The 27,089-nt window shown below is 51.1% G+C and overlaps 1 protein-coding gene across 1 annotated transcript in view; it reads left to right on the top strand.

Annotated features, from left to right (window-relative positions):
* CACNA1A (calcium voltage-gated channel subunit alpha1 A) overlaps positions 1-27,089 on the top strand; it is a 268,920-nt gene that overhangs the window by 201,497 nt on the left and 40,334 nt on the right. Inside the window, exons 22-28 of the mRNA XM_032465487.1 lie at positions 218-1,021; positions 7,843-8,306; positions 9,823-9,961; positions 11,524-11,653; positions 16,003-16,062; positions 16,820-16,926; positions 25,397-25,496. Coding sequence (XP_032321378.1) covers positions 218-1,021; positions 7,843-8,306; positions 9,823-9,961; positions 11,524-11,653; positions 16,003-16,062; positions 16,820-16,926; positions 25,397-25,496 — 1,804 coding nt within the window. The remainder of the gene's footprint in view (positions 1-217; positions 1,022-7,842; positions 8,307-9,822; positions 9,962-11,523; positions 11,654-16,002; positions 16,063-16,819; positions 16,927-25,396; positions 25,497-27,089) is intronic.

Below are 27,089 nucleotides of genomic sequence, written 5' to 3' on the forward strand. Positions count from 1 at the left end.
GAACCTACCTAGGTGAAGATGCCCAGTGAGATAAAATGCCCCCTGGGCCAGGACACCCATCTGGGTAGAAGTGCCCACCTTGGGCAAGACATCCACTGGGGTGGAGATACCCACAGGGCTGAGAGGCCCACCTGGACTGAGACTCCTGTTAGCCTGAGCGGTCCATGCAGGCCGCAGTGCCCAGCAATGCCTTAACCCCTGCGCGCTTCCCTTGCAGGAAGGAGCAACAGAAGAACCAGAAGCCGGCCAAGTCCGTGTGGGAGCAGCGGACCAGCGAGATGCGGAAGCAGAACCTGCTGGCCAGCCGGGAGGCGCTGTACAACGAGATGGACCCGGACGAGCGCTGGAAGGCCGCCTACGCCCGGCACCTGCGGCCCGACATGAAGACCCACCTGGACCGGCCGCTGGTGGTCGATCCCCAGGAGAACCGCAACAACAACACCAACAAGAGCCGCGCGGCCGAGCCCGCGGTGGACCAGCGCCTGGGCCAGCAGAGGGCCGAGGACTTCCTCAGGAAGCAGGCCCGCTACCACGACCGGGCCCGGGACCCCAGCGGCTCCGTGGGCCTGGACACCCGGAGGCCGTGGGCCGGCAGCCAGGAGGCCGAGCTGAGCCGGGAGGGGCCTTACGGCCGCGAGTCGGACCACCACGCCCGGGAGGGCGGCCTGGAGCAGCCCGGGTTCTGGGAGGGCGAGGCGGAGCGGGGCAAGGCGGGGGACCCGCACCGGAGGCACGCTCACCGCCAGGGGGGCAGCCGGGAGAGCCGCAGCGGCTCGCCCCGCACGGGGGCCGACGGGGAGCCCCGCAGGCACCGCGCCCACCGCAGGCCGGGCGAGGAGGGCCCGGAGGACAAGGCCGACCGGAGGTCGCGGCACCGCGAGGGCAGCCGGCCGGCCCGGGGCGGCGAGGGCGAGGGCCCCGATGGCGGCGAGCGGAGGAGGCGGCACCGGCACGGCCCTCCGCCCACGTATGACGGGGACACACGCAGGGAGGACAAGGAGCGCAGGCACCGGAGGAGGAAGTAAGTGGAAGCGAAGATAATGGGGGTAATAATAAGATTAGCCAAAGTGGCACCTGCTGTGTGTGTGCCTGGAACTTCTTGAGCCCCTCATTTCATCTTCTGGACAACCCCCTGAGATAGATCTCATTGTCATGCCCCCATTTCATAGATGGGGAGACTGAGAGTTGGAGTGACTTGCCCGAGGTCACACATCTAATAAGTGACCTTGAACCCAGGCCATCCCCTCCAGAAATTGCAGGCAAACTATCATGCCCTTGTACCTTCCAGAGAAACTCTACAAGAACTTTCCTCCAGAATTATGCGGCTCTTGCTGTGTGACCTTGAGCAAGGGACTTTACATCTCTGGGCCTCAGTTTTCTTGATCTGTAAAATGGGGATAGCAGGGTCTTAACTGGGTCGTTGCTGAAATTAAATGATGTAATATATGCAAAGGGCCTGAAGGAACGGCTGACACACAGTAAGTGCTTGGTAAATTTAGATTCTTTTCAGGGGTTACTGAGCCAACCATTTTTTCACCTGATGCTATTCCTGGGAGGAGGGTGGGAAAGCCACTCTTGTCCCTCAGAATTGAAAGGAGAGCAGGGTTCAAAGCTTTTGGGGGCATCTTCAGGCCAGAAAAACCTTGAGTCCTCCCAGGGAAATGGGAGGCCACTGAAGGGATTTTGGGAAGAATAAAGTGTTTAGCACAGGACTCCATAATTAAGAACTAATGGATCACTGTGGGTATTATTATTACTACTATTACTAATATTACTGTTGTTAGCATCCTTGCTGTTTTATCTAGTCCTATCATTGAAGGAGGCAGAATGACAGGGACAGAAAGGCAGCGCAGCTTGGTGGTGAAGGGCAAGGACTCTGGTGCTAGAGGTCACACTGCCACCCCATCACTTCCTGACTGTGTGACTCGCAGCAGGTCACTTCCCTTTTCTGGGCCTCTGTTTCCTCATCTGTAAAGCAGGGATAAGAACAGTACCGGCCTCCTAGGATAGGCATCAGTTTCAAATGAGTTAATACATGTAAAACGCTTTAAATGGTGCCTGGCTTATAAGTGTTCAGTAAATGCTAGCTATTATTAGTATGAATATTATTGTTATTCAATACTCAGTAAATGTTAACTATTTTTAGTAGTAGCACTAGTCATAAGCATTCAGTAAGTTTTAGCTATTTCTCTTATTATCATTATTATCATTAAGACTCTTTCATCAATAGACATAAAAGTACAACTTTAGATCCATAGCTTTTAGATTGTTCATGCAAGCTTCTTCTTTTTACAGATGGGGAAACTGAAGCCCAGAGAGGGAAAGGGGTTTCCCCACGGGAAGCCAGCCAGTAGCTGGAGTGTGAAAAGAAGCAGCCTTCCCGAATCCCACAGGAGGCCCCTGTTCCCCCTCCTCTCCGGAGGAAGGAAATACCTTCCCATTCCCACCCCCAAGTCTGCGCCAGGAGAGCACTGCTAACTCCCTTGTTGATAGACGTGTTAAATGCCGTGGCCAGGAGAAGTGTTATTCATTTGGCTGATATAAAGATCCTAACACTCACTGGAAATAAAATTTCATGAAGATTCGGGCACCTTTAGAGAAAAAAAAAATCCAGGACAAGCCATTCATCTGCTTTAAAAAAAAAAAAAATCAGAATGGCCAAGGTAAAACTTTATTCAAGAACATAACATGCTAGAGAGATGCTTCAGTTCTGTATTATGACCAAGCCGGTGGCCCTGACAGGTCTGCCCTGTGCATTTCTTGTCTTGTCATTCCTTTCCCCAGACACACTCTGGGTTTTTGATTCTCCAGGACGTTGATAATAAATGTAATTGTTTTTTTTTCTGTTCCCCCTGTCTCCCCAAGTCACCGTTTCTACCTTCATCTGTTCTTCTTCAGTTTCCCCAGTTTTGAATACTCCCCTCCCCTGAAGCTTTCACTGGCTCACCCCAGGGAAAAGTGGACAAAGCACATTCTACTTCATATCATTAAACAGTTGCTGGCCCCTCATCCCCCACACCAGGCGGCAGAGCCCAGTGTCACCCCAGGGCCATCAAAGTAAGGATGGAACTTTCTCTGACTTCCAGCAGAAATCTGTGGATCGCAGGGCATCCGCCACCCTCTGGTTGCCAGGCAGTGCCTCCTGCTAGATTTGGCTGAGCAAGGGGACCTTTTGCCAAGGCCTGCACCACCCTGAAATTAATATTTCAGCTGTTTGCATACTAGTTCCACCTGCTCCCATCACCATGACAACCTACTCCCCAAAAGGAGCAAGAGGAGAGATAATGGACTTCTGAGCTTTTATTCTGCATGGGATAGGGAAGGAGGAGCTTCATGCTTCCACCCTGATTCTTACAGCACCTCCAGTTTGCCTTAGCCAGTCTCCTCAGCACCTCTATTCCATGTACCCCAAGTCGCCCATTGCCCCATTTTCTTCCCTGAGTGGTGCTGTAGCTTAAGATCTCTAGGACCAGAGTCTAGCTCAGTCCTTTCCCAGCTGGGTAACACCAGGCAAATGCCTTTGCCTCTCTGGGCTTCATCTTTCTCATCTGTAAAATGGACCTGATTCTAATACCTCCTCAGATGGTGGTTGTTTTGGGGGCTAAATGAGTTAACACGTGCAGGTCGTAAGGACAGTGGGGGCACAAAGAAACGGGGCCATCCTCTGGATCTAGAGACCTGAGCATGCCTTGGGCAAGCTGTCCACAGCCCTTGGCAGAAGGATGCTGAAGTGATTAGCTGGCAAAGGGATGCGGTGCAGGACAGGCATTATGCAATCAGCTGCCTCTTCCGGGCAGAGGATGGCAGATCCCCAAGAGAGAAGGGGGAAGGGGCCTGACTTCAAAGTTTTCTGCCCCGTTTGAGTTCTCCTTGGAGACACTTGGAAATGAAACTTCCTTGAAATTGATGTTGGGCCTTTGCAGGCTGCGCTTGTTAAAACTTCACGACAAAAAGAGCCAAGAGAGAAACAAAAACAAGACAAAGCAAAGACCCACCGGTCACCTTTCCAACAGAACAAAGGGCTCTTGGTCCTGTGTGCAAGGCTGTGCGTCTAACAGAACGTACGCCGTAGTCTCAAATGCCGTTAGCTAGGACATCCTTTCTAGATGGTGGCCAAAGGATTTGGATTCTCCTTAAAGTGGTAACTTCACTGAGCCTGCTTTTTGGTAGGGCTGTCTCCCTGCTTCAAACTGTATATAAACACCATGAGAAAATATCCCCAGCCAGCTTTTCATCTGATGTAAAACTTCTAAAAGAAAGTACTAGGATTGGGTTAGCATTAGGAATTTCTTTGTGGGCTGTGGAAGAGGTTGGGGAAATACTGGTTTAGAATTTATATCATTTAATCCGCACCATCAGAGCTGATGCTCACAGCCCAGGCACAGTATCAGTTCGCCAGGGCTGCTGGCAGTCCTCGGCTGATAGACGGATCACCCCCACCCTTTCCTCTGTCGTCATATTGTCTTCTCTGTGTGTCTCTCTCCCTTCTCTTTTCTCCTGAGGACGCTTGTCGCTGGGTTTCCGGCTCACCCTAATCCAGGGTGATCTCATCTCGAAGCCCTTAACTTAATTACATCTGATTAAGATAGTTTTTCCAAAAGATAGTTGAATAGGGAGAGGGTATAGCTCAGTGGTAGAGTGCTTGTTTAACAGGCACGAGGTCCTGAGTTCAATCCCCAGTCCCTCCATTAAAATGAAAAAATAAATAACCTAATCACCTCCCCCCAAAATAACAAAGATATGTGGACATATTTTTGAGGGGCCACCATCTAAGTCCACCCCCTGAACCTCTCCCCAAAATTCACATCCATCCCCAGTGCAAAATGCATCCACCCCATCCCGACATCCCCAAAAGTCTTATCCCAGCATCAGCTCAGAAATTCCAGATTGCATCATCTAACTCTGGTGTGGGTGAGACTCTAGGTCTGATCCATTTGGGGGCCAAATTCCCTTCTGTGAACCTGAAAACTAGAAAGCCAGTTACCTGCTTCCCAAATGCAATGGTGGGACCAGCACAAAATAGACATTCCCATTCCAAAAGGGAGAAACTGGAAGGAATGAAGGGTCCCTGGTCCCCAGCAAGTTCTAAATCCAACAGGGCAAATTCCAAATTCCAGGTTGCAAGGCCTGGGAGTAATCTAGCCCTCAGCTCAGTCACCATATTTATTCCTCCCAGCAGCTCAGTGAGGTTGTCATCCTCCTGTTATGGGTGAGTAACGGGCTGAGAAACTCACCAGCAAATAAGATCCAGGATCTTCACTTTAGTCTCCAAGTTACAGGGAAGATTCTACTACTATTATCCCCAATTTAAAGATGAGGCTCAGAGAGGTAAATCACACAACAGAGGATCACACAGCTGGTAAGTGGCATTGGTGAGACTCAAACCCAGGTCAGTCTGTCTTCTGAAGTGTCAGTCTAGGACCTGCTCATATGACTGAGAAGTGAGGAGTTGGCCCGGGCCTGCCTTTCTCCTTCTGTGGCCTCAGAGAGACAAGCCTGAAAATAAATTACTTGTCTCTCTTCCACTTACTAAAAACTCCATGGATTTTTGCAAGTTAAAATGCAATAATAAAACAAGGAAGATGATACTGGTGGCTTAGCCAGGTGGGAAGCCCTCCAGGGGAGGCCAACTTTTTTCTTATTTTCTAAGTGTTAGGTAGATTTAGGGTTCTCGACTGGGCTGGGGGAACCAGGCCTGTGCCGTCGAGGGGCTTTGGTCTCTGTGACTGCATCCAGTCTCCTGGGCATTGATACAATCCGAGGACTGTCTTTTGCTTGCTGTGCCTAGTATGCCTGACTCAGCTTCTTCAGGCCTCAGTTTCCTCATCTGTGTAACGGGAGCAGTAACAATCCCAGGCTCATCAGATTGTTCCAGCAGTTCATGAGTTGAACTAGAACAGAGGCTGATTCCCACTATTGGCAGTGGCAGTGAGTGCCAGGGGCAGGGAACTGTCCAGCTTGTTCCCACCTCAGGGCCTTTGCACTGGCCTCTGCCTGGAATGCTTTCTGGGAGATCTCAGACTGCCCCGTGAGAGCACTGCAATGTCAGGTGGGGATAGCAGTATGGGGCGCGGGAGCTCTGTTGTCCAGGTCCAAGCTGCCTCTGCTGGCAACTGACTGTGCGGCCTTGGGCAAGGCCCTTCCTGTCTCTGAGCCTTGGTTTCCTCATCTGTAAAATAGGAATAACTATTCTACCCCCTCTCCAGGGTTATTCTGAGGCTGAGATGTGCTGACACGTGTCAAGTCTGGCACATGGCAAGTCCTCCAGAAGTGTGCGCTCTTCGGAGAGATGTGGGGGGCACAGGTTGCAGAACTGAGGGGTGGCCTTTAAGAAGAGCCAGAGAGAAAAGTCTGGGGCTGCAGAGCCCTCTGGGGAGAGGAGTCATTGAGATTATGAATGATTGATGTCCTGGTGTTTCCGGGAAACAGACTTGGCCAGAGCCAGTTCCCAGGGATGGGAGATCAATGGAGCCTCTTATCTGAGGTTCGAGGGTCCAGAAGAGGTATCTGAAGGCAACCAGGGCAAACTGGGAGTCAGGTTCATCCAGATCCATGCACAGGCAGGCAGAGCTGGGGCCAGCTGAAGATATGCAGGGAGGGAGGCCTGTAGCCTGCAAAGCATCAGACAGACTCCAGACCCCAGGCATGACTCCTGAGGGTATCCAGCAAGCTGGGGGTGAGTGTGCAGATGGGAGGAGGCAGGGGTTGAGGGGAGGTCTAGGCCTGTAGAACTTCTCCTGGGCCTCAGTGTCCTCATCTGAAAAATGGGGGCATTCCTTTATCATTTGACAAGAAGTAACCAAGCATTTGCCATGTGCCAGGCCCTGTTCTGGGCACTGAAATCACAGCTGTGAACAAGAGAGACAAAAATAAACCTCCTGCCTTGAGTTGCTGATGCCCCAAAGGGCACTGAGTTTAAAAAAGCTCAGCAAGGGCCCTTAACTTTTTTCTCTCCTCCAAATGCACTGGGCACCCAGTCTTTCTTTCTCATGTCTGTCTACATGGTGTTAATTATTTGAGTAATTGAAGCACTAACTCCTACCCCCTTCACTTCTCCAATGCTCCGCCAGCCTCCTAAAACTCAACAAGTTTGCCCCCACCACCCCAGGGCCTTTGCACGGGCTATTTCCTCTGCCTGGGAATGCTTTGCCCACCCTACTGTATCCTTGTGAGAAATTATCCTGTTCATTTACCAACAGTTGTGTGGCCTTGGGCAAGAGACTTAATCTCTTTAAGCTTCAGTCTTTTCATCTGTAAAACGATGCTAAGAATTGTCTCCTTTAGGGCTGAGGGCAGAGGGGTTATTACAAGTCAAGGGCTTAGAACAACACCTGGGAGTTTGTGTCACTGAAGTGTTTGCTGTTATTATTGCTCTTGTGATTTTTTTATTGTGTTTATGCACATATATTACCTGCTCTCCCTGTAACTGGAATATCGGGGTGGGGGGCATACTTACTACAAGCATTTAAAGCCATGAGACAGTTCCACCCCTAGGGAGAAGGTGTACCTGTGTTCTGGAAACATCGTGTGTTCCAGTCCTGCCCAGGAGCTAACGGGGGACCAGAGGCAGGGTCAGGAAGGGTCAGAGAGATACAGGCTTTTGTAGAAAGTTCTCTTCCCCTCTGATTTCTAGGCAGCAGCCCTGCCGGCAGGAGGCGGGGCACACACAGGGTCTTCATCTCTTAATGAGAATCAATAAGGCACTGGGAGAGTTTCAGGACACGGTCCCCCAACCGACATCCTCCGGGTCCTTTGAATGGTGGAATCTTAGGCAGGATCCAGAAATGTTTGCTCTGTTCTAACTCACTTGTGGGTTCTTTTCCGTTGGCCTGCCTGCCACAGGGAGAACCAGGGCTCCGGGGTCCCCGTGTCGGGCCCCAATCTGTCGACCACCCGGCCGATCCAGCAGGACCTGGGCCGCCAAGAGCCGCCGCTGGCCGAGGACATCGACAACATGAAGAACAACAAGCTGGCCACCGCAGAGTCGGCCAGTCCCCACGACGGCCTCGGCCACGCCGGCCTGCCCCAGAGCCCCGCCAAGATGGGGAACAGCACCGACCCCAGCCCCACGACAGCCCCGCCCGCCACGGCCACCAACCCCCAGAACACCGCCAGCCGCCGGACGCCCAACAACCCTGGGAACCCATCCAACCCCGGCGCCCCCAAGACCCCCGAGAACAGCCTTATTGTCACCAATCCCAGCAGCACCCAGACCAACTCAGCTAAGACTGCCAGGAAACCCGACCACACCACGGTGGACATCCCCCCCGCCTGCCCGCCCCCCCTCAACCACACTGTCATCCAAGGTAAGGACCTGCAGCCTCTCACGTCAGTCACTGGGCAGGGGAGCCAGCCTCTTGGGCTGAGTCCCCAGAGGCTCGGTTGAGTGACCCTGGACAGTGACCCCGCCTCTCTAGCCTCAGTTTCTTCCTCTGGAAAATGGGTAGAGACCTAGTTCCTGCCCCACGGGGCCGCTGGGAAGATTGAGATAATATGCTCAGTCAGTTAACAATATTCCCTGCATCCTGAATTCCCACAGGGGAGCCAGGGAGCCCCCATATCTGAGAAGCAATGGATTCCTCTGATGGAAATCTCAGGGAGCCAGAGGATCCTCTAGGCCAGCGCTGTCCAAAGGATGTGTGACACGAGCCACATCAGTCATTTTAAACTTTCTAGTAGCCATGTCACAAGAAAGAAGGAAGGAAGGAAAGGAGGGAAGTGGGGAGGTGGGAAGAAAGAAATGATTTTTAAAAGAAAAAGGAAAATAGGTGAATGAACTTTAATAGTAAATTGTATTTAACTCCAAAACCTATTTACTTATATCCAGATATACGCAAAATTAACACTTCAATATGTAATCAGTATCTTTAAAATTATTAGCAAGATAGTCTGCACTCTTTTTCTTGTCCTCGGGCTCGGAAATCTGGTGTCTTTTACGCTGACAGTGCACCACACTTGGGACCAGCCACATCTCAAATGTTGGACAGTACAAGTCTAGCCCCTTGAGGGATTGGCTGTATTTGCCCCCCTACCCCCTACGGAATCTCCCCCATGTAAGATTGGGATCTGAGAAGCACTAGGACTTTGGAATTTAACCCTTGAGCTTATTATTTTTAAGATGGTAGCAGCAGTGCAATTCCTTTGTGTCAGGTCTATGCAAGAGCTGTTCCATGACTTTGCTCTGTAAATGCTCACCACAGTCCTCCAAGAAGTGGAGCTTGTCATTGTTCTCATTTCACAGATGAAAAAACTGAGGCTCAGCGAGGCTCAGGCTGTCCACAGACACATAGGCACAGCTAGGCTGCAGAATCAGTGCTCAGGAGGGTGGTGCCTCCTCGCCGCAGTCAGGAGAGGGATGTTCATGGAGGGAAACACTGCAGTTTGACTGTGGGAGAGCTCAGTATTCCCATCTGTAAAGTGGGCTCTTGGGACTCACCCTTCTGCCTCTGAGTGACAGTATGAAGGTCATCAGGGGCTGGGGCCAGGTCTGTGTTGAATACCCTTGAGACCTGAGGCTGTAGATTGGTTGCGAGCAAGCACTCTGAGGCCAGGCTACCCAGGTTCAAATCCCAGCTCTGCCACATCCCAGTCGTGTGACCTTAGGCAAGTCACTTCCCCTCTCTGTGCCTCAGTTTCCTCATCTGTAAAGTGGGGATCATAAAGTATCAACCTCATAGGGTCACGTGAGGATTCAATGGCATAATAGGGTACCTGGCACACAGTAGGCACTTTATAAGTGTTGCCCATCTGGGGACTAGACAGGAGGCCAGAGCCTTGTGGGAAATCGTGGAGGGAGCCCTGTGTTGGTTCTTGTCCCAACAGTGAACAAAAACGCCAACCCAGACCCACTGCCAAAAAAGGAGGAAGAGAAGAAAGAGGAGGAGGAAGACGACCCCGGGGAAGACGGCCCCAAGCCCATGCCCCCCTACAGCTCCATGTTTATCCTCTCCACAACCAACCCGTGAGTATGGCCCAGGGCCAGGGCAGGGGCCCAGGGCTCCCTCTGGGGCAGTGGGAGTCAGCCGGAGGGCAGACCCAGACAAAGGGTAATAGGGGAGAGTTGCCTCTAAGACCATTAGTCCACAGGGGACTTTTGAGCAGATTTGTTTAATAATGCCCCTTTCTTAAGTCATATAAGATAGAAACTTACCACAAAGTACTGATTTTGTGGAAGAGACCCCCTCCTGCCATCAGCTAGAAAATCATTGTCATAAATATCCAAATCTACACTGTGATGTGAGAGGTGTCCCTTAAAAATGTCTGCCTTGTGCAGTACACAACCTGTACAACGATACATGGCAGCCCTGTCCCTGAGCTCTGCTGCACCGGGGATTGAATTCTGAGTAGATAGTCTCTGAGTTCCATGGCCCTCTGTCTTGGCATCCTTGAGGAGGATGGATTATTTAGGGGAGAAATTTATCTCATGTATGTCTTAGTGGCTCAGGGGTTGTTTTAGAATTGCATTTTTCCAAAGGGTGTTTCTTGAAACCCTGGCCCTTTAGAATGCTTCTTGACAAGAAGAATCATGTTAAATAAGCTGCAGGGAAAACTACTTTCTCTAAACTGCCTCTCGGAGATACACCCTGTGTGTCTACTAGTTTACTTGGTTGACATTGCTGTTTTACTAAAGAAATGTGGCACTTACTCAGAGCTAGGCACTATTCTGAATGCTTTACAAATTAAAAAAATTCTCATAATAACCCCATGGAGTTGGTACTATGCTTGTCCCCATTTGATAGATGAAGAAACTGAGGCCCAGCGAGGTAAAGTCACCTGCCCAAAGTCATACAGCAAGTAAATGGGAGAACCCAAATAGACTCCAGCATCCCTGTTCTTAGCCATTCAACCCTGCAGCCATTCATACAATCTCGTAACATATATATCATTATTAGCTCCACTTAAGAGGTTAAGTACTTGAGTACTCTCTCATTAGCACAGAAAAGGCTCTGATAAGGCCTGCAATTCATAATTTAAGTAACTAACTTTTTGAAGTCCCAACTGTGTACCAGGCATATATTAACTCTTTTAATCCTCACATTCTTATGAGTGAGGCACCATTATTATGGTCATTTCACAGAGCACTGAGCTACAGTAACTTGCCTAAAGTCACTCAACTAATTAAAAAAAAAAAGAAGAAGAAGAAGAGGAAGAAGAATTCTACTTAACCCAGAATTTCCCAATTGTGTTTGACCATGTGACATTTTATACATGAAATGCCTTTTCATCTCCTGTGGAATCAAGGACAGTATTTCTTCAACTCAGCCTGTGAATTAAGATGTTCCGAGAGGGTTGTTTGGAAGTGATAGGAACTTACAAACGGAGTGTAAATATTTCCCCTTGCCGAGGGCTCCTCTGCCACCAAGAGGGCCCCCAGATATAGGAGCTTGATAAACCCTGTTGGGTGTGGGACCTTGGGAGTTAGAGGTCTCAGGTAGCAGTGGGTGATGTAAGGAGATTACAGAAGAAAAGGGCTCAGTACTTGTGGTCTGAGTGGACCTCTGCATGCCCACCTGTCCCCAACAGCCTTCGCCGCCTGTGCCATTACATCCTGAACCTGCGCTACTTTGAGATGTGCATCCTCATGGTTATCGCCATGAGCAGCATCGCCCTGGCGGCCGAGGACCCCGTGCAGCCCAACGCGCCACGAAATAACGTGAGTCCCACCCGGCAGGTCCTTCCCAGCCCGGCTCTTCTGTCATCAGCCACTTTTCTCCTGCATCCTAAAAGCTGACAGCTAGGGTGGAAGGAATGCTGGGGGCACCCCTGGCCACAGCCCCTGTGGCTACTGGTTGAGGGCGGAGAAGCTCTGATCCTTTGGGGATGTTCTTGAGGAAGGGTGTTCCTTCGCGGAGATGATGGCTTTGTGCACCTGGCGGGAAAGAGGTGGCCTAGAGTGGCTGGGGCTGAAAACCGCTGGAATCCCTGTGGGAGTAGTGAGGCCCGCAGGATGTGGCGGTGCACAAGCCCTGCATGGAATGTGGAGGTCCTGAGGCAAGGGTGCTCTGGTGGCCATCCCCTTGGCAGCCAGGTCTCACCAGACTTTTCTGTCTTGAAACGAAGCTTTGAAAGAAAGGGTTATTTTGACTCAGAAGCACAGCCTAAACTTTTAGCTCTTTGGAGAGATAAAAAGCTCTCCTTTTGGCGACCTGGGGTCTACTAACAGCCCCTGGCAATTGAATGTTTTCTGTGTTCCAGACACAACCCTGGGTGCCTGGGGGTATCCCCATTGGACAGATGAGGAGACTGAGGCTCAGGGAGGTTAAGTGACCTATCCAGGGTCACACAGCAGAATTCCAATTCTGCCTCCCCTAGATGTCCTGCTACTTCCCTCAACCATTTCTGTTTATCAAGCACCTACTGTGTGCATGTCCCCCCTTGAGTCCTGCTGGAACGAGTGCGTGCCCATGCGAGAGGAGAAACCAAGGCACCAACAGGCGAGGGCATGGCAGAGGCTGGACTGGTGGCTGCACCTTCTTCCCCAGCGCCTTCCTCCAACCCCATCACCTCCCCTTCCCCAGAGCCAAAGGTACATTTTCCACCGGGAAGCAGGCCCTGCCGCCCTCGCTAAGTAGGTTAGGAGCCTTGGCAAGGCTGGCAAGTCCCATAAATCAAGCCCGTCCGCAGCTTACTTTGCACTTTCCCTCCCTTCGCAGGCCTGGCAGGCCCCCTGGGGCCCCGATGGGGGAGATGGAAGGAGATAATTAGAACAAGGCTCCTGGAGGAAACTGGGAGCAGGGCAGGACTGAGGCCGCACTCGGTTATCTTCCGCTGCCCACTTTCCCCCAGGGACCCAGGAAGCCCGCTTGGGGAGGAGGCATCCCAAAGAGGGATCAGCAGACTCTTGGCAGGGACTGGAGCAGGGAAGGGGTGGGCATCAGGGGCTCCGGGGGGCCACTGTAGCTCCCGGGGCTATAGAGAACCCCACAGGGCTCGACCCACCGCCAAGGAACAGTTGCTGAGTTCTGGCTCCCCCAGCTCCACCCTGCTCCACCTCCCGGTTGAAGCTTCTCTCCTTAAAGCCCTCTCCTCTTCAGGAGCACGGTGGCCCTGATGTCCCGGGACTCCCACGAGCGCCCCCCAAATTCTTTTTATGAGCTGATCTACAACAAGTCTCAGAAAAGTGCATAGAACACAAATGATCCATTTATCAAGGATTTTAAAGAGTGTAACCCGTGTAACCACCACCCAAGGCAAGAAGTAGAACAGAACTGACCCCAACCACAGGCACCCCCTAAATCGGCTCCTCTTCCTCCCCTCTGGAGCTGGTTCACAGCCAGGGACAGTGTCTGGAGACACGTTTGGATGTCATGAGTTCAGGCGGGCATGAGGTTGCTACTGGCATCAAGAGGGTGGGGACCAGGGACACTGTTCATCACCCTACAGAGCACAGAGAAGGATCTGAGACCTATTGTCAACAGTGCCAAACTTGAAAGACCCAACCCCAGAGGTAGTCACAGCCTCCACTTCTGGAAGGAGCATTTCTTAGCTCCTCTAATTCTCCCACCTGCATGTGCATCTTTAAACACTGGAATTTATTTTTGCCCGTTTCTGACACTAAACAGATGGAATAATTCTGTGCCTCTCTTCTGTCACCCCCATGTCGTGTCCTCCGGGAGGAGCACACGTTGTCGTGGCTAGCAGTAGCCATTCTTTTTCACTGCTGTTTAGTATTCCACTCTCTGGCATAACTTGTTTATCCATCTTCCTGTTGACATGCACTTGGATTGTCTGCAGTTTTGAATGCTGTCACCACACCCCCTACCCCAGAATTATCTCCTGGGGCACCAGGGCATGACTTTCTCCAGGGGATAAAACCAGAGATGGAGTTTCTGGATCATAGAACCTGCATGTGGTCTGCCCCACCACATGCAGCCAGAATGTTTACTGGGTGATCCAGTGACACATGCACCAGCAATGTGCAAGGCTCCCACTGCTCCACAGTCTTGCCAACACTTGGTGCTGTCAGCTCTCTCATTTAGCCAACCCAGTGAGTGTGGTGTGGACTCTCACTGGGGCATGGATTTGCATTTCCCTGTGATAAATGAGACTGAGAACCTGGATTTGGATTCCACTGAGCCACAGAAAGTTGCCATTTGTGTAGTTCAAAAGGATCTACACATCAGGTGTGGTTGAACCTAATTTACTGGACATTTGATTTCCTCTTGCCCCACTTACTAAGCTCTTCAGAATTTGATTCACCTAATCACCTGGCCTCTCTGAACCCCTACTCCTTTCCTGCCTTCTTTCCTCCTTTCCTTTCATTCATTGCTTTATTTAGTAACTATTTAATGAGCAACCACTATGTGTCAGATGCTGAGCTAAACATGAAGGATCAACAGGGTATGGGATGGTCCCTGCCTTCCCAGAGCTCACAGAGCGCCAGGCCTTTACCCATGCTGGGCCCTCTGCCCGGTGCACCTGAAATGCTCGCCCACCCACCCTCCAGCCCTCCCAGATCCTTCCAGCCCCTTGCACCCACCACCCATCCCTGGAAGTCAGTGCTGCTGGCCACTCTGGTCTCTGATGGCCCTTCAAGCATAATGGGAATGCATTGTGACCACCCAGATCAGAGAGCCCAGCTCTTGCAGGTCCCAGTACAGCTCCAGCTACCCATGCATTCATTCAGCAAACATTTCTTGAGCACCTGCTATATGCCTGGCCCTGTGCTGTACAAGCTGGAGATGCCACGGGGACAGACAGACATCCCTGCCATTGTGAGGCTGACATTCAGGTGGGGGAGATAGACGGTGAGATTATTGATAATTATTACAAGTAATTTGTCAGGAAGTGGTAAGTGCTGGGGATGGGGGCGGGAGAGAAGGGATAAATTTACTAAGGAAGATCAAAAGCACTAGGAAATGGAATTTTAACCAGGCTGCCAGGGAAGACCTCACTAAGAAAGTAACATTTCAGCCAAGCCAAAAAGGAGGAGAGAGAGGGAATCAGGTGGAACATGAGGAAGAGCATTCTAGGCAGTGAGAACAGCCTTTGCAAAGGCCCTGAGGTGAGGAGATCCAGGGTGACAGAATCAGAGTGAGCAAGGGGGAGAGTGTGACAAGGTGAGGACAGGGAGGTGACCAGGCAGATTGTGCAGGGCCTTGCGGGCCACGGAGAAGTTTGGCTTTTACCCCAAGGGAGGTGGGAGCCACAGAGGGTACATGAGCAGAGAAGGGCTGTGACCTGACTTGGATGTTCATGGGCTCCCTCTGGTGGCCATGCTCAGTAATTACCAGCCCTACTTCTCCAAGGCAAATCTGATGGGGTCAGCGCCCTGCGCTTACAACGTGCTGGGCACTGTGCCAGCACACTCAGCATCTTCACACCAGGGTCACACTGGAGACATGCTGTGGCATGACCAGGAAAGGGGCCAGAGTGCAGGATGTTGCTCATCCAGACAGAAACCACTAATGCCCAGTCCCTGTAAGGTGGTGGGGAGGGGAAGAATCAATCCACTCTGATGAGGCTGTGGCCACGGAGTCGGGAGGGAGATGGGCACTGCAGTGATGTTGGCTCCCAGCGTCAGTCCTGGAGGGCTGGTCATGCTTAGGAAACCCCATGTAGGAACAGTTTCTCACCCAGGAGCCCAGCAGGTCAAGGCACTGGGGAAATCATACTTGTCACCAACAGAGATACAGTCCTCTCTGGACTTCCCTGGGGCCACCTCTAGTCCATATAGGGCTTTGGGCAAATAAAAAAGGCACCTTTCCCACTAATTATCAAACAATCCTAATAGAGTGATTTTTGTTAGGACTTTGCTGCCACCTGCTGGAAAGTTCCATTCACAACCTACAAATTGCCCTGGGACAGGGTGGGAGGGGCCCTTGTGCAGTGCAAGACCTGCCCAACTGTACGTGACTGCAGCATTTCCCCCTGTGGGTAGAGACTTTGCTCCTTGGGGACTTTTCTGGAGGCCACACACCCCAGTGGGCCATATCTAGGTTCACGGGGGCTCTGCTGGAGCAAGCCAGTGACCCACCACCGCCTTGCTTTTATCCCCGGCAGGTGCTGCGATACTTTGACTACGTTTTCACAGGCGTCTTTACTTTTGAGATGGTGATCAAGGTGAGTGCCAGGACTCCAGAGGATTCTGCACCATCACGAATGCCACGCTGATTCAGGAGGCTCATCCCAGAGATGAGAAATGCTTAGTGTGTTTGAAGAGCAGCAAGGAGGCTGGTGTGGCTGGAAGGAGTGAGCGAAGAGAGTGGGGAAACCGGAGCAGGGAGGTGACAGGGACGGATCATGCAGGAACTTGGGGGCCCTGGGAAGGACTTGGGCTTTTCTCCCAAGTGAAGTGAGAGCCATGGGAAGTTCTGAGCAGAGGGACGGGACTGGACACAGGTGTCCTCTGTGGGGAGGACAGACTGGGAAGAGGGAGCCAGGTGGGTGGGACCGAGACAACTGGGAGCAGGCAGTTACACTGGTCCAGGCAAGTGATGACGGGGACCAGCCCAGGGTGGTGGCGGAGAAGGTGATGAAAAGTGGGCAGAATCTTGGAAGGTTCAGAAGGCAGAACCAACAAGGTTTGCCAACAGATCTGATGTGGGGTGAAAGACAGAGGAGCTGAGGGGGACCCCAAGGTTTTGACCTATGAGCCAGCGAGTCAAAACGGCCTTTTATGAAGTGGGAAGGTGCCTCCGGCAGGGGCTCCTCCTTCCTCCCCCAGGTCCTCTGGCGCTGTCCCAGCCCTTCAGGGTGAGGTGGTCCTATTGGCTACCATGCCTCCTCCTGTGGCCCCTCCCCCTGAGGCTAGAAGGGTGGGTGCTGCTCCCCAGGGTGGGGATGAGGGATCAGAGTGCCGTCTCTTCTCTCTCCGTAGATGATCGACCTGGGGCTCGTCCTGCACCAGGGTGCCTACTTCCGTGACCTCTGGAACATTCTCGACTTCATAGTGGTCAGTGGGGCCCTGGTGGCCTTTGCCTTCACGTAAGTCTGCTCTCTAGGACTCCACTGGCCTCTCTGTCCTCCCAATCCCCAGCCTGGAGCTTCCCATTGGATCGGGGTGTAGCGATGGGGACAGTGGGCTCTGGGGTGGCGGGAGGCATCCGCATGCCACCAGGAAGAGCTTCGATTGGCTTTTGCATGATGCCCACCACAGAGGAAGAAGGACCCTGCCTTCTACCTCCTCACACGGCCACGTCCCCGCCCCCTTGCTGTGCTGCTTTCTGTAGACTAGCCCCACCGGGACATCTCATCTTCCTTCTGCTCTACCAGCTCTGCCCAAGCCACTGTCTCTTTGGGGAGCCCCTAAAAAGACAATCAGGAAATGAACGTGCATGAGAATTCAGAGCCCCCCAACCCTGTGCCCAAAGGCCCTGTAGTTGTAGCTCTGATGACTCCCCTTGTGTGTCTTTCACTTCTCCTGGTGGTCCCAGGATACTCCGCCCTCCAAAAGGTTCCTCACCATGCAACTCCAAGATGGCCCCAGGGTGTGAGAGGCCATTCCAAAAAGGCACCCAAGGGCTGAGAAGCCATTCCAAGGTGGTGCTCAGGCTCTGGGCAGCCATCCATGATGGCAGCTGAGTTCTGGGCAGCCATTTCAAGATGGCACCTGAGGGCTCAACGGTCATTCCAAGATGAAACCCAAAGGCTTAGTGACCATTCTAAGATGATGCCCAGATGCCCAAGTGGCTCTCCCAAGATGGCATCCAAGGGCTGAGTAGCTATTAGCTCTTAGAGCCACGTTAGCAAACTTAGCAAGACATTGCTCAAGTTGTAGGCGCTTGTGGCAGGTTGGAAAAACCTAATCCGCCCCTAACCCAGAAACAGATCTTCCTGGGGATCCTGTCTGTGCCATCACCGTGGATCGTTCCCAGGAAAGAAAGTCTCAGAGGGATTCTGACCCAGCTCAGCCACATGATGAGCAATCAGGGGCCTCCTCTGTGCCTCTGCCCGCTGTTCCCCTCTCAGCAGATCTGGAGGAGCCCTTAAATGGCCCACCGGACCAAACAATGAGGACTCGGTTTGTCAGGGGGCCAGAGTGGTGGCTCATTTCCAATTTAAGGACTAAAGTGGGCCACTGTCAAATTCTTCCCTGGGAACACAATGAGGTCAGGTTGTGTCAGAAGAGCAAGAAATCTCCAGAGTTTCTGGATGCCTCTGAGCCAGTGGAGATGTACCATGAAGGTCTGACTCTGGCCAGACGTCCCAGCTTTTCTCTTTATCTCCCATCTCCTCCCCTGTCTGTCTGCTTCTTTCTACCCTCTCTCCTTGTCTTCTCTTTCTTCCTCCCCCACCCCCAATTTGTTAAGGTTATTGAGTATTTATTTGCTCATTAGAACAATGGGAAAGATCATTTTAAAAATTCAAGAAGTTTGGCTACATTATCATCAAGATGTCATGTAGGAATGATAATCGTAACAATCACAACAACAATAATCAAAAACAAAGTAAAATGCACAGCAAATTAGAAGGGAAGGGTTGCCGCAAATGAGACAAGGTGTCATGGCCTACATATATAAAAAGCAATTACAAATCAATAAGAAACACTCCACAGAAAATACTTGAGTGGAGGATTTACACAGAAATTTTACAGGATGCTGACTACTAAAAATGAAAAAAAAATTCATCAGAATTGGAAATATAAAATACTGGGGGGAAGGTATAGCTCAAGTGGTAGAGTGCATGCTTAGCATGCATGAGGTCCTGGGTTCAATCGTCAGTACTGCCTCTAAGAATAAATAAATAAGTAAACCTAATTACCTCCCACCACCAAAAAAATAAAAGAATATGGTTTTAAAAAAAGAAATATAAAATACAAACAAGATACAGTTTGTTTATCAAGCTAGCATGCATTTCTTCAAGAAAAAAAGATCTTTAAACGTAATACACTGTGTCTATGAGAATGTAACAAAATGCTCCCTCCATTGAGCGGCTTCTACAAGATGTCAGGCAGGCACCAGGCTGGGTGCTGAGAAGATTTCAATTCTGAAAAGCCAGAACATTTTACTGTCCTCAGCCTGGAGTGAATCCATCTCGAATCTCCTCCCCTCCCTTGTTCTTTGTTTCTGGCTTTCTCCTTCTTTATCTTTCCCCTTTTTTTCTCTCCCTCCCTCTCTCTGACTCTCTCCTGCTCACTCTCTCTCTCCCTCTCCCCCGACTCTTTCTCTCTCTCTCTCCCTCCCACTCTCTTCCTGCACCTGACCTTGGTTGATGATGGAGGCCTGATCTCCTGCCCAACCTGGGCCACGTGGCCTGGAGAAGGTGGACATTCCACCATCTGTTCTGGCATCTAAGACCCAGGCCCCACCGTGTTCTGACTGGGGGTGCTCTTCATGATGAGGGAAGGCACGTTCAGGCAGGCAGCCTTCCCACACTTCCTCAAGCCCTCCAGGGTGATGTCTGCCCAGCAGCCCCCCAGGCCCACAGGGCTCAGGAAGTGACCACACCCATCTCTCCACACACAGTGCTGCCCCCCACTTGCCGACTGTGCCCTGAGTGCTGGGTTTTGCCCTCCGTGGCTACCACCGGGAGTGGCACAATAGAATTAGGGTCTGCTACCCATCAGTTTACCCTTAGCATTTCCCTTCCAGACCCCCATGGGAGCTAACAAGCTTCAGTGCGGAAAAAGGGAGCCCCACGGTTGCCCTGTCCCACCTCCATCCCCCATTTGCCTTCTTGAAAAGACCTGGGAACAAACCTCTCAAACAGAGAGCTTTTGCTGTGCTGGCCCATCGTTTCCCTGGAGCTACATTAGGCTCAACTTTAAGCAAACCTAATCTGCAACAACAAAATCATTTTTCCACCAAAAATCAATCAGCAAAGTGATTCTTTGTCTTTGCAAAAGAATCTGCCACAGGGACCTGACTTTTTTTTTTAATATTTGAATTTCCATTTTAAATATAAAGTTATACAAGGGCATTCAAAATGAGCCTACAACTCACGGAAACTTGGCAGCCTTTTGTAGAGTCAACCTTTTAAACAGGTTTTATGAAGTTGTTACAGGCATTCAGCCGGCCAGTCCCATGTCCTTGAAGCAGCCTGTTTCAAATTATTTTTTAATTTTTATGCAAGGAATGGGTCTGGACAGGGATTTAAGGCCATCCCTGTGCAGTCTCAATGAGCTCATAGATCTTGCAGGAACTGGAGTGTGTAAGATTTTGCCAGTGGGATTCTCACAAGTGCTAGGGACTCTTACAGGGTTTTAGAAGATCTGACGGCCCCCAGAGCACCTTTATGTGATGGTCACAGGGATGGGGGAGAGAGACCCCGAGGCCCTACCCCTGCCACACCCTCCCCATCTCACTGCCAAGAATCCATCTGGCACTTCTACGCCTCCTCCAGGGCAGGGCTGCAGGCCATGCACAGCTGGCCCAGCACCTTGATCAAGCCACTCCTGCATTCCCAGGGCAAATCTACCAGACAGCCAGAGAAGGAGCCCTCAAGCTGCTACATTTTTGCCCAGAAAAGTTTCAGAATCCTCCCCCTGGCTTCACATTTTTGGCCTCTCTTGCCTGAGAAGGTGTCACCCTGCAAGGACTTTGCTTATCGTCTTTCCTTTTTACCAGATGGATGTCACATTGGCAGGAGTGGGGGCTGCTCTGAGAGTCTCCGTTTGAGTGCTTGATCCCAGAGTCCTTTGCTTCTTTTGTTTCTGTTCTTTTAACTCACGTTATCTGTCCTGTGTGCCTGTCTCCTCATAGACAAGGCTGAGAACCCCAACAAGAGTTAGATTAACCTTATCGTTTTAGAAAAAGGTCCCCGCAAGTCTGTCTGATTTCTCTCTAGATGTGCAAGTCCCTCAACCTCTCTGTACCTCAGTTTCCCCATAAAATCAAGAAATTTTGGGAATCAGAAGAATGACAGCCTCCACTTACTTAATCTTTCCAACAACCCCAGGCAGGAATTTGTCTTATTATTCCCTCTTTAGACATGAGGAAACTGAGGCTCAGAGAGATGGCAGAGGGAAGTGAGTCTAGCAAGATCACTGAGGTTGGGTCCAGCTGTCAGATTCAGGATTGCAGCCCTGAAGGTGGAGGCTTTCAGAAGTCAGCAGAATGAGACTTGGCAGCCCAGCCAGCCTGGGTTCCCTGAGGCCCCCGCAGGGCCTAGAAATCCAGGAGGAGGGGGCATGAGCTATTCCCCTCTCTGTCGAAAGGAATCTTGCTATGCTAGCCTTTTGGGGTGGAGGCAAAGATTCTGCCGTGGTGCTGTGATTGTGGCCCCGTCTCGGATGTGGGAAAACTATCCCTGTGGTCCTCCAAGGGATGTGTCGAAGCTCTCCCGACGGTTTCCACCCCTCCTGCACCTCCCTCCAGATATCTGTGTGTGTGTGTGTGTGTGTGTGTGTGTGTGTGTGTGTGTGTCCTGCTCCATCAACTGACTGTGTGCTGTGTCCACACGACCACCACTAACACCCCATTTCATGAGTCATCGCACATGGCATCACGCTCTGTGCCCATGCATCGGGGTGGCCAACTGATTTCTCAGCAGCTGGCAGACCATGATCCTGCCCTCACTGCCAAGAGGCCATCTGGTGCGGCCACTCCTCCCTCAGGGCAGGCCGGCACAGCTGGCGGAGCACCTTGATCAAGCCGCTCCTGCATGCTCAGGAGCCGAACTGCCAGGAAGCTAAAGAAAGAGCCCTCACAGCCTGCCTTTTTTTTTTTTTATACCCAGCCTCAAAACAGGGCCTACCCCAGAAGGCATCATTTTGTGTGTGTGTCATGAAGTGGAAAGGTTAGAGTGCAAGATACACAGACCTGGGTTTGAATCTCAGTCAGCCACTTCCTGGCTGTGTGACCTTGAGCAAGTCACTTTCCCTGTCTGAGCCTCAGCTTCCTCATCTGGAAAGTGGGCGTAAGGGTACCAGCTTCCCACAGGCAGACGCAGTGACATTTGGAAAACTCATCTATTACACCTAGAGTCATCCATCAGGTTGGACAGAAATCACTGTCATTGAAAGATCCCTCAGTAATCCCTAAAGGAGAATGTGTTCAATTCTGTGGATGCAGTAATCCCTAGATGCATCGAGCTTTGAGAACCACTGAGCTGAAGTGAAAAAGGTCGGGGCAGGGAATCCAGTGGAAATAGTTACAGGCTTGTAAACCATTATGTTTTTAGAAATATCACTAACTTCAAAAGGGATGGCAGGTGGAAAATTCTGCAGCCTCTGCTCAGCAGTCGGGCTTCTGCTGTTCTAATGGCAGTCGAGTTTCTCTCACCATGATCTCTAGTCATGGGTGGACAGTCATAATGAGACTGAGTGTGATTCCAAAGATGAGTTAGGTACGGGGCCACTGCCACATGCTAGAGTTTTCCCCCAGACCCCAATTTTCCGAGAGGACTCTTGAGATTTACCCCTTAACGTCATCCCAGATTGGAACTCTTAGCTGACCTCGCTCTCCTTCATAACGTAGCGGGTAAAGCCAAGGCCACTGCTACTGTGTGTCCAGCATCAGAATCCTGAAGGTCTGTTTTACAGATGAGGACAGTCATTAAGGGCAGTGCTGGAAGTCAAACCCAGGTCCCCCCTGCGCCAAAGCTCAAACCTTCAAGACACTCTAAAACCTTCCAGCCCAGAACCTCTGGAGAAAAGGAGTTTTTCTCCAGCTCTTGGCAGTGACCTTCGGTGGCGAATTCACCTTTGGTAATTGATGACTTTCTGGCTGTCCTGCTACTTGGAAATTTGGCTTTCTTGGTGCTGTTGGGCAGTGCCGGGAGGCCTGCCAAGGGCAGGGGACTGAACGAGGGTCTTCTAGATGGAAGGATGGACCATCCAGAGCCACGAGCCTGAGGCGGCCCCCCACCCCCGGTGCCCAGGCCGGGCAGGGGAGCGCTCAGGTGCGCGTGCGCATGCGTGCGTGTTCTGTGTTCTTTCTTCTGAGGCCGCTTACGATCTGTCTCTCCCTCTGACGCCACCTCACCAGGAGCAGTACACGGTAAAGTGCCTCTCTCTCTCTCTCTCTCTCTCTCTCTCACTCTCAACTCTCACTCGCTCTCGCTCTCTCGTCTCTCGTTCTCTGCCCTGATGCAGCCGCGTTGGTTCTGGGCCTGCTTCCGTAGCCTTGTGTTCTTGCTGCCGTCCTGTCGCTTGCAGTGACCAGAGCCCCCCTCAGCCTTCTCCCCAGGGAGAAGGAGCCCTGAGGGGGTCTTGGGCACTGCCTCTCACCATGACCCACCGTTAGCTCAGTTCTTAGCAGAGAACGTAAAGAGTGTGGAGAGGAGATCTCCCCACAGTCTGATTTCAACTGATTTCAGTAAAGCAGACAAGCAGGCTGGGTGGTTATCTGGGGAGTGAGTGTCCAGCCTCTCAGATGGGAGAAGGGTGGACAGTCCAAACAACCAGGACTTGGGCTTTAAGAGGAGCATCTATACTCTCAGCAAAGTGATTCGAAAATCTGGTTGGTTTCCGAGAGAACACCTTGATCAAGCCACTCCTGCATGCTCAGGATCCAAACTGCCAGGAGCACTCTCCTCGTGTGTCAAAACATAGGATTGTTTCTCAGCCTCTGCAAAGGGAGAAGTGCCTTCTGGGAGTCCAGCTGGGTTCTTTGTTAAAAGAAATCAGTGAGTGTCAGGGAGGTGCTAAAGACCTCTTCACACATACCGGAGGCTTCCTCTCTGACCAAAGCGGAAGGCCTGAGGGGTAACTTGAAGAAGAAATAGCTATTTCCCTGCATGATCTAGTTACTTAGCTGTGTTTGTGTTCTGCGTAACAGTCTCTCTCCTGTTGTGTGCCTCGTACATTGAGGGCACAGCTTTGAGATGATAATGATGACTTTGGTTTAGAAAAGAAAAAAACATGTTCAGACTGCTGAATCCTGGGGCATGGCTGTGCCTGGCAGGCTAAAGTCCAATTCTCCTCTTTATGCTCTTAAAAAAAATGAGAGAAAGGAACCCTAAAAAAGCAAATGTCACAAGGATGTTGTTACACCTAGATACTCAGGCATACCACGGTGGGTGGCTCTAGGGTGGCTCTGTTCATTACCCAGGAGGTAACTGTGGGGAGATGTTTGCCAACTGACCCCCAAAGAACTCCGATCCCAATTCATTCACGTGGCCTGCCTGAGACGGCCCACCAGGTACAGGCTGGGGGTTGAGACACGGACCAAGATTAAAGGGAAAATGAACACATTTTCATTTTCAATAAATCACAGTTTCACCTTTGAGGAGTTTTCTGTCTAAAGCCAGCAGCCAACGACATAAACAAAAATGGTTCTGAAACAGCGCTAGGGTCTGGCAGAGCTCAGGGGCAGATAGATGGTGGAGGCTATCGGATGAAGGGACATTTACCTCGGGCTTTGAGGGCTGCATAGTCCTGCAGACGGAGACATGGAGGAGGGGCATGTCTAGCAGCGGGAACAGTATATGCAAAAGCAGACAGAAGTAAAAGTGTCCGGCTGGGGCTGGGGGGGTGTGGTCATCAATGGGGATGCAAAGGTAAAGGTAAGCTGGACTAGATTTTGAAGAGCCCTGAATGCCAAGCTAGGAGTTTGTCCTTCAAGGAATTCAGATGCTCCAGAAGGATCCTGAGCAGGAGACCGACATGGTCATTGGTTTTGGCCACTGTGTGCGAAAAAGAAGGAAGAGAGACAGGGATGGGGGGAAAGTGGAGAGGTGGATATTCGGGGTTCAGCCCATGGTGGTGGCCAGGGACAGATGGTGGAGCTGTTTAGGAGGGTGACTTGTTGGGGATGAGGATGCAGGACAGGAGGCTGAACATGACTCTTGGGTTTCTGGTTTGGGCAGCTGGGTGGGTGGTGGATCCCATTAACCACAAGGCTTTGATGGCTGCACCTGATGCCCCCCACTTGGGGCGGGGGGGGGTCTGAATCATGGTTGGCTAAGTGTGTCATGGCATCCCCAGGGTCTGCAAAGCTGACTCAGGCCGCAGACCCCGGACCGGCCCTCTATGCAGCAATCTGACAAAGATGAGCTGAGAGACCCCAAAAGAAAAGGCAGTGGTTCAACATTAGCATTTGATATCCTGGTTCCTTTCACTCCTGTGGGCTCAGGGAACATTGGGGCAGGGGGTTGGGGGAGAGATTCCAGTTTAAGGGCCGCTTTAAGCATTTCCCAGATCCTGTTGGAAGGCGGGGGGGTCACATTTTCTAAAAGCTCCCTAAGACCACCTCCAAAGAGCGCCCAGGGGCAGCCAGCTCCCGTGTGCTGGATCTGAGAGCTGCCCCGTGTTGCTGTTCAGGCCCGGCTTAGTGGCGGAGGGCCCTCCATAAACCCTGAGACCAGAACCACACAAGCCACGTGCTTGCTAGGTCTTGAGCCCAGATGTAGAGGGGGAGCTGACTGCCCTCCTCCAGCAAGGGCAGGGCTGGACCAGGCTCACCCAAGACTCCTAAACCTGGAAGGGTGGGGTCACATGGAGCTGTGGACCACCCACCACCCAGCCTGACCTTGACTCCTTTCCCCTTCTCCCCATCTTAACATCCCTCCACAGTGGCAATAGCAAAGGAAAGGACATCAACACCATTAAATCCCTCCGAGTCCTCCGGGTGCTACGACCTCTTAAAACCATCAAGCGGTTGCCAAAGCTCAAGGTGAGACTGGGGATATGTGGGAGATCTGTCAGGGTTGCCCTGGACAGTTGAGCAGGTTGCACACTGCTCAAGAACACTACGTTTAAAGGGATGCTGCTAACATCACAGCCATCATGTCTGGATATATTTTTATTACAACTTTCCAGCAGATGGCAGTAAAGTGCATTAATCAAACAAAATCTGTATATTATGATAAATTTCCATTAGATGAAATGTCTCATGCAAAGTCGGGACCCCTTTTCCAAATTCCCAAAGTAGCATGAACCAGCATTTCCCAAGAGCTTGTCGTTCAAAAAGAGAAAGAAAGGGATGGAGGGAGGGAGGGAGGAAGAAAGGAAGGAAGGGAAGAAGGAAATGAAATTAGGCATTGAACACCCCTTTTCAACTTATGACCTGAGGGACACCTGTATTATCTCACACGTCATATGTTTCTTTAAATCTAGACACTTTATTTTTTACTTCAGTGGATTTATTTTAAATGGAAATGCTATGTCAAGTTTCTCAAGTTGGAAAACCAAAACCCCCTGTTAATAGAAGATAAAACTAAATATCTGTTCAAAAAAATAAGATAACTGTTTCTAAAATCTAGCCAAAAATTGTTGCCTGACAAAGGCTTGGAGCAAGGATGCTCGCTCTTTCTTGATTAAAAAAGAAAAGTATGAATGTTAGGTGTTCACACAGTAGCAACCAAGGAAGTTTCTCCTTCACTCAAAAGGATAGAAAGGATTTGGTTTTGCTACCATGTGGTTCAGTGTTCCTTGGTGTTGGGCTCCTGTAGGACCTAAAAGTATGTCTGATCTTACTGGCAGTGTGCCTTTTCCCTTTGATTTTGGAAATAATGATACAAATTCCCCTTTTCTGTTGATGAATGTTCAAAGAGGAAATGTGTCTGCCCTTTGGACGTGAATGCTTGCCTGCACTGAAGTACGTGGAATCCAGCAGTGTTCAGTTCAGTGGCTTTTCCGCATTTTCTGGGTCACAGCCTCCTTTGAAAGCCCCATGAAAGCTACACACTCTCCCCCAGGGGAAGCCAGCAAAGCTAGCATGTAATTCCAGTGCGTTTTGATGATCCTTGATGCTTACTTGGAGTTAGGATCCCCTGTGATTAAAAGCAGAATGGGGTGGGGGGCATTCCAGGCTGGGACCCCGCCTTGTCTGGGGGATGGTGGAAGGATCCCGTCCTACCCAGGGCAGAATGCCCAGGGCACATGAAGTCAACTCTTAAATCCAGAGCGCCCGCAACTTATCAGTGGGCAAAAGGGGGGAGACCACACTCCAGATGGTGGGGAACAGGGAGTAACATGAGACAGGGACACAGAAGGAACAGGAAATGACCTCTCCCTCGAGGACCTTTCCTCTTGCCCTGAAGAGCCATAGTTTACCTTAGAGACACTCGGAGAAGGAGCACCATTTTCCAGGGGTGGAAATTGGGAGTTTTCAATGCGTCGAAACTCAGAATCAGGTCCAGCCCCAATTCTTACTCCTCAGAATGGCGTGGCCCTAACTGAGTGACTTGGCTCATGCCCTCATCTGTCAAATGAGAATAATAACAATACTTTGGTATTATGGGCTGTGGCAGGTGGAGGCTGGACT

Source organism: Camelus ferus, chromosome 22 (genome assembly GCF_009834535.1).
Source record: "Camelus ferus isolate YT-003-E chromosome 22, BCGSAC_Cfer_1.0, whole genome shotgun sequence".
NCBI classification, from domain to species: domain Eukaryota; kingdom Metazoa; phylum Chordata; class Mammalia; order Artiodactyla; family Camelidae; genus Camelus; species Camelus ferus.